Source organism: Mycteria americana, chromosome 6 (assembly GCF_035582795.1).
Source record: "Mycteria americana isolate JAX WOST 10 ecotype Jacksonville Zoo and Gardens chromosome 6, USCA_MyAme_1.0, whole genome shotgun sequence".
Classification (NCBI taxonomy): Eukaryota; Metazoa; Chordata; class Aves; order Ciconiiformes; family Ciconiidae; genus Mycteria; species Mycteria americana.
The window spans coordinates 61,860,013-61,870,584 of NC_134370.1; the positions used below are offsets into that span (position 1 = coordinate 61,860,013).

The 10,572-nt window shown below is 53.6% G+C and overlaps 1 protein-coding gene across 1 annotated transcript; it reads left to right on the forward strand.

Annotated features, from left to right (window-relative positions):
* Positions 1-1,645: 1,645 nt before the first annotated feature.
* On the forward strand, positions 1,646-10,290 carry RHCG (Rh family C glycoprotein). Its single transcript, XM_075506214.1, has 10 exons — positions 1,646-1,856; positions 5,210-5,396; positions 5,874-6,024; positions 6,777-6,924; positions 7,312-7,478; positions 8,174-8,311; positions 8,668-8,804; positions 9,331-9,455; positions 9,836-9,909; positions 10,090-10,290. Exons 1-10 carry the CDS (start codon positions 1,646-1,648, stop codon positions 10,153-10,155), a joined length of 1,404 nt encoding a protein of 467 aa, XP_075362329.1. The 3' UTR covers positions 10,156-10,290.
* The last annotated feature ends 282 nt before the right edge of the window (positions 10,291-10,572 follow it).

Consider the following 10,572-nt stretch of genomic DNA (forward strand, 5'->3'; position numbering starts at 1 on the left):
CAGCTCTTTCTGAAGCTGCCTCTGCCCTGCTGCCTGCACAGGGCCCGAATGAGGTTGGAGAATGATTTTGTGTGGCCGTCAATCTCTTCAAGACCATCCACAGCATTTTTCTGCCATCTGTCATTTTGAGAAGAAAGCAAACAAGAAAAAATAATAAACTCAAATTATTGCCTAATCAACACAGAAATCAGTGCTGCTTGCTCAGCCTGCAGGCCACAATTAGATGCCATCAGCAAATTTGGGCAGCTTGCCTGGGCTGCAGTCTTTCATCTCTTGAAGACTGACAGGCATCTCGAGGATCTGCAGGCAGAGGAAGGAGCTGGGATCCGCTTGGAGGTCTTGCCCGGTTCTTTGGGGAAAGAGCACATGGTTCAAAACCATGGGAAGAAAGGAGCATTGTGTTTATGTTTATTAATTAAAGGAAGCTCCAAACCAGAGGAGGGGATGTTTAGGCTGCAGCTCTGAGGTCTCCAGCACCATCTCAGAGTACTGCCCTGGTTCATGCAGCCCCAGCCCGGCTTGTCTTGATGGGAGGACGCGCTGGGTAAATCACTCTGGGAAATGATGGGACATGTGTCACTTCTACACCCTTATAGATACATGGCAGCCTTGGCAGGGCCGTTGCATGTCTGTACGTGCGTGCGTGCAGGATCTGGGCATTTGGTTTGAAGCATATATCCTTCTCTTCCTCCTGGGACTGCCCCACAGTGAGACCTGCGCCCAGTGACTCAGGCTGCCTTGGCAAGGATATGGGGAGGCCCCACAGCTCATCTTTTCCTGGTCATCAGAAGGAAGCATGGCCCCTGGGATCAGCCCCATTTGCTCTTGGTCAAAGAGAGCCAGCTGCTCTGAGGAGGGGGTGGGCAGCCTGAGGCAGACCCCCACTGCAGCAGGGCTGTGTCCCCCCATCTCCGCACCCAGGACAGAGGCTCCCAGGAGTAAATGGGCCCCATTGACAGTTTGGTGTTGCCCAAGAGGCTCTGGGAGTTGCCCTGCACGGGTGGCAAGCCTGTCCCTGCTTACCTCCACCCTGGCTCACACGGTGCGGTTGACTGTCCGGATGCATGCTGCAAAGCAAGGATCAGGACAGTCTCACCCCAAGCCAAAGAGTCTCCTGGGGCTGCTGCTGTGCCCCGCGAGATGGGGGAGGACAGCTGAGAGCTGGAGTGAGGGGCACCCTGCCTTCACCCTCAGTGCCAGCTGGGGAAGGGTGCTTGCAGAGCTGGGGGGGTGGTGAGGGGAGCACCCAGCGCAGGGAGGGAGAGCGCTGGGGGCAGTGGTGGTCAGGGTGCTCCTGCAAGGGGAAGGGAAGGGGTGTGGGGCCGGGCAGAGCAGGAGGCAGGACACCCGGGCTCCACTCCCCACTCACACTGGCCTCCAGGTCTACTCAACCCTGGGGAGGCAGGGCTCAGAGGTGCTCAAGCTGCTTGGAGAAAAGGTGCCAAGACCTGTCCCTCCTCTCAGGGAGGAAGGAGGGTGAGAGGAGCAAGCCTGCTGAAGGTCCTGCGCTCTGAAACGTGATCCTGCCACAGGCACCTCCCTGGGCCCCACCTCGCCCTCTCCAACCTATATATGTTGCCCGCCTCGGCCGGGCGCGGGGGATGCGGGCTCACACGGTCTGCCAGGCACCCGGGGATCCCTGTGGATGGAGCGGCCAAGGCACCAGGGAATGGCGAAGAACACGTATATGCGCTGGCGGCTCCCGCTGGTATGCCTCCTCTGGGAGGTGGCCATGATCGTCCTCTTCGGGGTCTTCGTGCGCTTCGGCCCCGAAGCTGACGCGCACTGGGAGGAAGAGAAGCAAGAGATGAACCTGACCAGCGACATAGAGAATGATTTCTACTTCCGATACCCATGTAAGTATTTGAGAAGCCTAGTCCTGGTGCTGACTGGCCCCCAACCCAACCCATCCCAACCCATCGCATCCCATCCCATGGCAGAGCCTGTCAGAGGCGATGTCTCCACCGATTGCTGGAAAGTCGGACTCTTACCTTGAGGCTGGTTTGGGGCACACCAAAGAGCAAGAGAGCCTCATGGCCCTCCAGTGCTCTTGGGGCTTTGTCAGCAGGGTACCGTGACACCAGTACGTGACGTCTTTTTTCCAGGAATAGGGCTGACGTGTTCCCAGCACGCTGCAAGTTTCAGCTTGCTGCCCCCTCCCTCGGCTCTGGATCAGAGCAAGCTTTTCTGTGCATACGGAGGAACGGCTGTCGAGATCCTGTGACATCTTCCTCCCCTTCCTACGTCCTCCCCCTCACTACTAAATTACCCTTTAGCTACTGGCATTTCGATGCCGGAGTCCTCCCAACCTGCCAGGTTCCCAGGGCTCTTGGGTTGCTCTATCATATTGCCATTGGGATTATTCAGGTGGTTAAAGCCCTTCTGGCCAGGCGGTGCCTTTGGCCAGCTTTGATCTCCAGGGCTGGTCATCTTTGTGAGCCGTTCAGAACAGGCTGCTTCTGTAGGCAATTGTTTCCAAGGAAGCAACAGGCCTGAGTCATGCATCTATTTAGAACATTTCCATTAAAAACACCTGCTAAATCAAAGAAGCTATAGAAACCTGTAGCTGCTGAGGATTAGCTAGTTTAGAAGAGGATTTGCTTACAGAAACCCGCTGCTCAGCCAGCCTCCAAGTTAGTCTACGGCCATGGTTGCCCTGGGCTCTCCCTCAAGGTCTGCCCTTGGGACTAACCCCACGCAGGCTGGCATGAAGCAGCAGCAGTGCCCGAGGGCTGCTCTTGTCAGTGATGTGCTGGGAGGACACCAGGGAGGACACAAGAAGGAGCTTGTAGGAGCTAAGGACGTGACATCTCTTCTGTCCTCATATCCCACCCCTGCTCCGCAGCACCAAATATTCTCCCTCAAATGGCTGCATGGATTCACACAACTAAATCAACCTAAAAGCAACTGCTTAGCTCAGTTTAGCTTTGCATTACATTTCTGTTTCAGACCTGAGGAAGGGCTCACATGCCCAAAAGCACAGGTGTTTTTTTCTCCATTATCTAATCAGAAATATTCTCTCTCTGCAAAGATGGACAAACATGGCAAGGTGACTGAGCCCTGGCATTTTGATCCCTGTGTCCATGCGGCACTGCTCAGAAGACAGCGCAATGGTTGAACACCCAAGGATCATTTGTATTAATGTGTCTGCGACCGCTGCTGTCCATAGGACCTGTCCGCAATGGCAGTGGGATAGGAGTGACAAACTGACAGGTCCTCCAAGCCCAGAGATGATTGGGAAGGCAGGCAGAGGGAAGCCTGTGCGCGATTGTGTCAGTGTTGCCCATTGCCAGGTCCAGTCAGTGTGACAATTCCTTCTCATTTTGAATCACACATTGATATTCCCTAATGGGTGACTCCTCTGCTCTCTAGGGAAAAGAAATTAGATTCTTCAGCACAGGTAGCATTCCCAAAGCCCAAACACTTCCTCTTGATAGTGACGGCAATTGTCCTCCCACAAAAGCAGGGTCACAAAACCTTTAGGGCATGGCAGCACTTCGGCTGCCTCTGAGTGATGCCAACGTTATTCTTCCCAAGGGAAAACAAATGCAAGGGTTAGAAAAAGGCTTTAGACTGGGTGCCGTTTGAAGAAAGACCTGCTCTTCCTCCTGGGTTTGTACAGGGTCTAACACACAGTGGGGATCCTCTGTGTTTTCGGAGGGCGCACAGTCCACAGCTTTAACTCTGACCTGTGTATTTCTGCTTTTAGGATGAAAGTGGGAATATATAATGCAAATGGCAGGTAATTCTAGCTGTGTATTGTGCTGCTTACACTGGAAAAGAGAGTTGGGGAGAATAAATACAGCTGCAGAGGGAAAGTCTGTGGGATTGTATGGTAAAACCAGAGTTAGGAAGATTGGTCCTTAGGACATGCGGAGAAGTGCATTTGAAGTGAGCTCTGCTGAGCAGTGCCAACTGCAGATCTTGTCTCCTTCCTTTTTTTACCAGTGATTTCATGGGCATGGGGGCATTTTTAAAAACAAGTAGATTAACCTGTCTCTGCAACATGGTACTATGTTGCTGGAGCCTGTCCAAATGCTCGTCCTTATACAAGTTGCAAGATCTTGTAAAGCACCAAAGGACAAAACCCAAGGCTTCTGCAGAGCTACACCTCACCCAAATCCTCACCCAGCCCTTAGTGGAAGCAGCAGATACAACCCCACTGTCCCTGCGGGAACAGGTCTGGGGCTGCTGGATTTCAGCACAGGTTCGGGGTAGAGCAGATTCTCAGTCACTGAATTTCCTTTGCCCTGAGCTTATGCCTTCTCTGAGTGTACAGACATTGCTCGTTATAGAGGCTATAATGGTTTGTGTGCTGCATAATGCAGAACTTGCTGGCACAGCTCCATCAATGCTGTGTTTACCTGTTCTACAGTGTGGGTTTGCTGGTGTGAGTCTCCAGGTGGGAGAACCCAGCCTTGGATCTCCTGCTCTTTTCATGAGCAGAGTGGCCTCCAGTGCGAGGGTTTGCATGGTTCAATTTGTAAGTATGCAGCATTTCAGCTCACTTAATTGCAAAGCGATGCTTATCTGATAGAAATGTGCAGCATTAAAAAGTACAGCAGGTTTACTGCACCGAGAAGTTCTTTCAAGAGGCTCACGCAGGTTTGGTTTCCCCCAGGGAAGGGCATCTGAGGGGCTCAAGTTAGCAGGTCTGAGCATTTGTGGGAAGAACTGGGTCTCTCTGGTTTAAGCACTCAAAATCTCACAAGGTGGGATCCTGGTCTCAAGGGTATTTTGCCACTGATTTCAGCGGCATTTAAAAAATGTATTTGTAAACTTCCCTTGTTCTGAGCCATCACCCTGCACTGGATGGACCTACGCAAAATGACCATTCATGTGTTTTTAACAAAACTTCACTGGTCATTTTACATGACATTTTCCGAGTTTTTTACAAAAGGGGAAAAAACAATCTGAATAGAAAAATGTTTTCCTTTGTACACTCCATTAGTCTCCAGTCTTCTCTTGCATGCAGCTTTTAATAAACATTTTTTACTTTCAAGACTGAGCCTTTTAACCAAAAGCCAGTTTCCAAAAGCTGAGCCATTTTCAGACTTAGAAATGTGGGGACATGGGACAAACACACATTTCCTCTTGAATTTCCCCCCTACTGCCACTGATGTTGTTAGTTTCCATTCACCACCGACTTCAAACAGCACTCACAGCCCTGCCTTCCCTGCAGAGCTGATGGTCCCTTACCTCTGCACAGCTTTCCAGGATGTTCACGTGATGATCTTCGTGGGCTTTGGCTTCCTCATGATGTTCCTCAAGCGTTATGGATTCGGAGCCGTGGGTTTCAATTTCCTCTTTGCTGCCTTTGGGATCCAGTGGGCTCTCCTGATGCAAGGCTGGTTCCACTCTTTCAAGAGCGGGAAGATCCTCATTGGAGTGGAGAAGTAAGGAGGAGATGGGCTCTGGGGTGCCACCTCTTGACTGGCCTGTGGAAGAGCTGGGACAGGAGCCAAGCAGCTGGCAGCGCCTGTCCCTCTGTTACTTGCAAACGAGTCTCCAAAATGTTGTCTTCCTTCTGCATACCTCCACTTGTTTTCCACCTTTGAGCCCAAAGGTACTTGCCATTATGGTGGTACTGCTCAAAGCAAAATGTGAGACGAGCATCACCCTTTAGTCCCAAGCCAAGCACCATGGACGCCAATGCTGAGAACATACATAATCCACATTATTTAAATAATTTGAGGGAAAGCAGCTTTCCTGGACAGTATGTCAGGATGGGAGGAAGGTCAGTGGGAAATCCAGGGCTGGCTCCTAATCACCTATTTGTCTTCAGGTGGGATCTCTAGAGCTGGGGGTGGGTGAGGGTGAGTTACAGAAGAGTATTTCCTCATTAAATCACAATTATCCTTCCCCTTTTCCAGCCTGATCAATGCTGATTTCTGTGTGGGGTCCGTGTGCATTGCCTTTGGGGCCATCCTGGGCAAAACCAGCCCCATACAGCTTCTCGTCATGACTTTGTTTCAAGTCACACTCTTCGCGGTGAACGAGTACATCCTCCTCAACCTGCTTCATGTAAGGCTTTAGGCAGCACCCGCTTGGTTCTGCTCCTTCCTCTCCACATCTCTCCAAATTGTCTCCCTTTGTTATGGCTCCACCAAGCCACTGCCTTCATAAGCATTTGAAATGCAAGAATTCAGGCAGAAAAAGTAAGATTAGAAGAGAGGGGGTCAGTGGGGGATACTTCCCTGGGAAGGGAGATCTCTGGGAGTTTTACACACAAGCCTGGCAATTCAAGAGCACTGGGTCCCTTCACTGCGGCTCTCGAAGCAGACAGGGAGTCTTAGAACAAAGGGCCAGTCATTCTCTTCGTGCCTGAGATTTCCCTCTCACCTGTTTTCCCTGCTGGAATATGGGCGTTGTAGAAGGAAATCAAGTGACAAAGAGGACGAGATGTCTGCTGATGGAGGCAGGGCGCCTGCCCTCCGAGAGAGGGCTTGGAGGGCTGGGAAGCAAATAAGCTCCCAGAAGACCTGAGTGCACATGGGAGCCAACCTGGCTATTGCTGCAACCTGCTTGCCATTGGGAAACTCCCCTCTGCTTTGATGCCTTCCAAGGGGAAGCTAAGAGGAATGCCATGGCCATGCAGGGGACCAAGTGAGCAGGATAAATAGCAGGACCACAGCATTTTTGTCCCCTTTTCCCCATGACTGAGTGCAGGCTGGATGGACGGGTGGGCAGACAAGCTGGGCATGATGCCAACCAGACCTCAGCTCCAAAACAAGTGGCAATTGCAGAAGCGAGCCTCTGTTTTCCCATGGCTGCAGGTTAAGGATGCAGGTGGCTCCATGACCATCCACACCTTCGGAGCCTACTTTGGCCTCACAGTGACACGCATCCTGTACAGACCCAACCTGGAGCAGAGTAAGGACAAGCAGGGCTCAGTGTACCACTCCGACCTCTTCGCTATGATTGGTGAGTCAGCCACCACCTCAGGGACATGCGGACCACTCAGCTGCAGAGGGCTGGTTCCTCCTGTGCCTCTGGGAAAACCAAACTGAAACCAGGATCTGAGGCTGAGAAGCTCTGTATCCCAGGCTTCCACTTCTCAGAGCTACTCAGCTCCCTTCATCAGTGGCTGGGCTGAGATGGTGCCTGGGAAAACAAGGATGCATTTTGGTTCCCCCTCTCTGCCAGCCCCTCCTGATGCTGGTCCCATTATGGGGGGTGCAGGTCCAAGGCAGCAGGACTACAGGATTTAACTTCACCCTGTGGAGAAAGATCTTCTTTAGAGTTTTTTTCAGTCCCTATATTCTTTCTTTTCCCTTTCTCTTCTTTGTCCCTTCCTCCCCATCCCACCAGGTACGCTGTATCTATGGATGTACTGGCCCAGTTTTAATTCAGCAATTTCTGAGCACGGCGATGCTCAGCATCGGGCTGCCATTAACACGTACTGCTCGCTGGCTGCTTGTGTCCTCACCACAATGGCCTTCTCCAGCATGCTGCAGAAGAAAGGCAAGCTTGACATGGTAAGCTGGGATCAGAGAGCCCTGCGCTGCCCAGGGTACTTATAATGAGATTGATTGAGGATCCAGGAAACGATTGGCACTTGTCCTTTGCTGAACAGATACTGGGTTTCAGGGCGTGATGGTGCAACCAGCATCCAGGCAGAAATCCAGAGGCTTTCTTGAATAAGCAGGTGGAAAGTGAGTCCTGCAGTGCTTGAGGTGCAGGGTGATGCCCTGCACGTGGTGGACCTAAGTCACAGCAGGAACTGGACTTGCTCTGCCCGGAGAGCTACTGATGGGCATGTTGCAGAGCCATGTTTGGCAGCGCTCTCCAGCAAGCCAAGAAGGGCCTGCGCGGCAGCTCGTGAGCAATCGGGGGGCTGACTTGTACGTGTTATGTGTGTGGGTGACATGTCTCTGTGACAGCAGAGCTTGCGTGACACATGGGTGAGACAATTTCCATCTCATCACAACTCCCCACCCAGATTTGTGGATACAAAGAATGTGTGTGGTACAGGGAGTGGGAGTCTATGTGCTCCTGTGCTACAGACAGAGGCTGCCTGTTCTTCTTGTTTTTCACCAGCAAGCAGGAAAATGGGCCGTGATATTTCCTCTGGAAGCATTTTCAGAGCTGATTCTCCCACTTTACCATTTGCACCACCCCTGAGCAATTGTGATGTCCCCGAGATGCCAAGACAGGCTGGTTACTTCTGCAGGTCCACATCCAGAACGCAACACTGGCAGGTGGTGTGGCCGTGGGCACCAGCGCAGAGATGATGCTGACTCCATATGGCTCCCTCATTGTTGGGTTCATCTGTGGCATCGTGTCCACGGTGGGGTATGTCTACCTCATGGTGAGTGCTGCTCTAGGAGTCTGCAGCCCTGGTCCTGCTAAGGAGACCAGGAATAGATTCGCTTCCCTTTGAGGGTTCCTGCTTTCCACCATCCCTTACGTAGATGCACTTCTGACTCCATTTACTGCCCCAAAATGCTCAGGAAGATTCAGTCTCCCAACAGGAGAGCGTTTGGAGGATATGTTGTTATTTTGTCTTGAGCTTGGCTCACATCTTCTTCTACAAGCCCTTAGCTCTTAAATGGGACACAATATCACTCTTCCCTCTCTGCTTATCCCAGTCCTCCATGGACGGAACTAATCCTTTCCAGGGCTGTGCTCATGTCTCTGATCTCTCTCTACCTCCCTTCCCCTCAGCCGTTTTTGGAGTCCAGGTTGCACATCCAGGACACATGTGGCATCCACAACCTCCACGGCATGCCGGGCCTTATTGGGGGCATTGTGGGGGCCATCACTGCAGCTGCAGCCACAGAGGATGTATATGGAAAGGAAGGGTAAGATAGCTTGAAAATTATCCCTGAGAACAGATTTTACCTGAGACTCCTTGGCCTGGGAGCAAGGAGCAATTAACAGCCCTTGTTAAGTCTCCAGAGCTGCCCCTTTTCCCCTCAAAAACATGGGTGCACCAACTGTGTCAGGCTTACTGAAGTGTAAAAGACTCATCTCTTGCAGCTGACTTCTGGTGGCCTCAAAAAGTGAGCCATAACCCTGCTCCTTGGCATTATTCTGGGGCACAGTGGGCGGGGAGGTGCTCCTTCCTCCATCCCTGCATTATTTTGGGGGGTCAGGTTAAGGCTGAAGGTCTGAAATACAAAAGAAATGTTTGTATTTTGGGCTCCTCCTAGGTAAAGCTTTGCCAGGGGCCAGAGGAGAAGGAAGCGAGCGGTGTTTTGTGTCATTGCAACATTCTCCTGGTCCATTGCAGAAGAGGGATGGGGCTAGGGAGGAGTCCCCGAGGGAGCAGGGCAACAGGGAAGATCTCCTGCCAGGAGCAATCCTCACCATTTCTGCCCTCGGCAGGTTTATCAAGGCGTTTGACTTCACTGGCAAGTACCAGACGCGGACACCCAGTGTCCAAGGAGGCTTCCAGGCGGCCGGCATTGTGGTGTCTCTGCTGATGGCTTTCACTGGGGGGGCCCTTGTGGGTAAGCAGGAGGGGAGCACGGAGAGGGGAAGGTTGAGTCCAGCCTGTGGCTGAAATGGAGGTGCCCATGTACCGCTGCCTGTGGCTGGATGTGTCCTTCCTGCTTGCATTTTGAGGGTTGCAGCCCCTGGCTCGCTCACATTTGGACGCCCTGCAGCGGGACCACCCCAAAGCCCACAGAAGCAGGGGAAACCAGGCAGCCAAGGGGGGGGGCAAGCTCAAATGGGTTTGGAGAAAACAGGGGATCGGCACCGAGCACCATGCCTGGGTTGCGTTTGCCCCTTTTGCTGCCGGGATGGGTGGACTCTGGCCACCCACACCCTGCCTGCATCCCACACGCATTATGGCTCCCTACCCACCGCTCTGCCCGGCTGCTTCCAGGGGCCATCCTGAAGCTGCCAGTCTGGGGCGACCCCGCCGCCGAGAACTGCTTTGAGGACGACGTTTACTGGGAGGTGAGGCGGGGGGCGGGCGGGCTGGCCCGGCTGCGGGCCGAGGCGCTGAGGCGGGGTGTGGGGTCGAGGCCGGCGGCGGGAGCGGGGCGGAAAGGGGCGGGAGGCACAAGATGGCGCTGTCGCCCCGCGGCGTGAGGGGCCGCCGTGGCGCGGCGCTGAGGGGGCTCTGTCGTGCCGCAGGTGCCGGAGGACGAGGAGAGCGACGTGTACCACATGCACAACCCCGACAAGCCCGCCTCGCCCTGAGCCGCCCACAGCCCTCGGCCGCCCCCCGCCAAGGGCGCTGCCTCCTCAGGGGGGCGACGGGGCTGCCCGCCATCTTCCCGCCCGCGGTGCTGCCCCCACCGCCTCTTCCCCCACCACAGGACACCAGGTCCCGCTCCGGGGGGGGCAAAGGCTCGTTTTCTCCCCATGACGACGAGGCACCCGGCCTGGCCCTTCTCTTTCACTTTTGTAACGAGCTGTTGTGAATAAAATAAGAACGTGTTCTTCTTTCCAGGCCTGTGCTCCGTTGCGTGAGTAGTGGAGCAGGATGGGATATCACCCAGATCCCATCTCTCCTGAGGCAGCACAGGGCAGCTACTGGGAGAGCTCTTGGCTGCTGGGGGTAAAGCGGAGGAGCTGGGACACTCCCAGTGCCCGGCAGGGCGAAGTGGATGCACG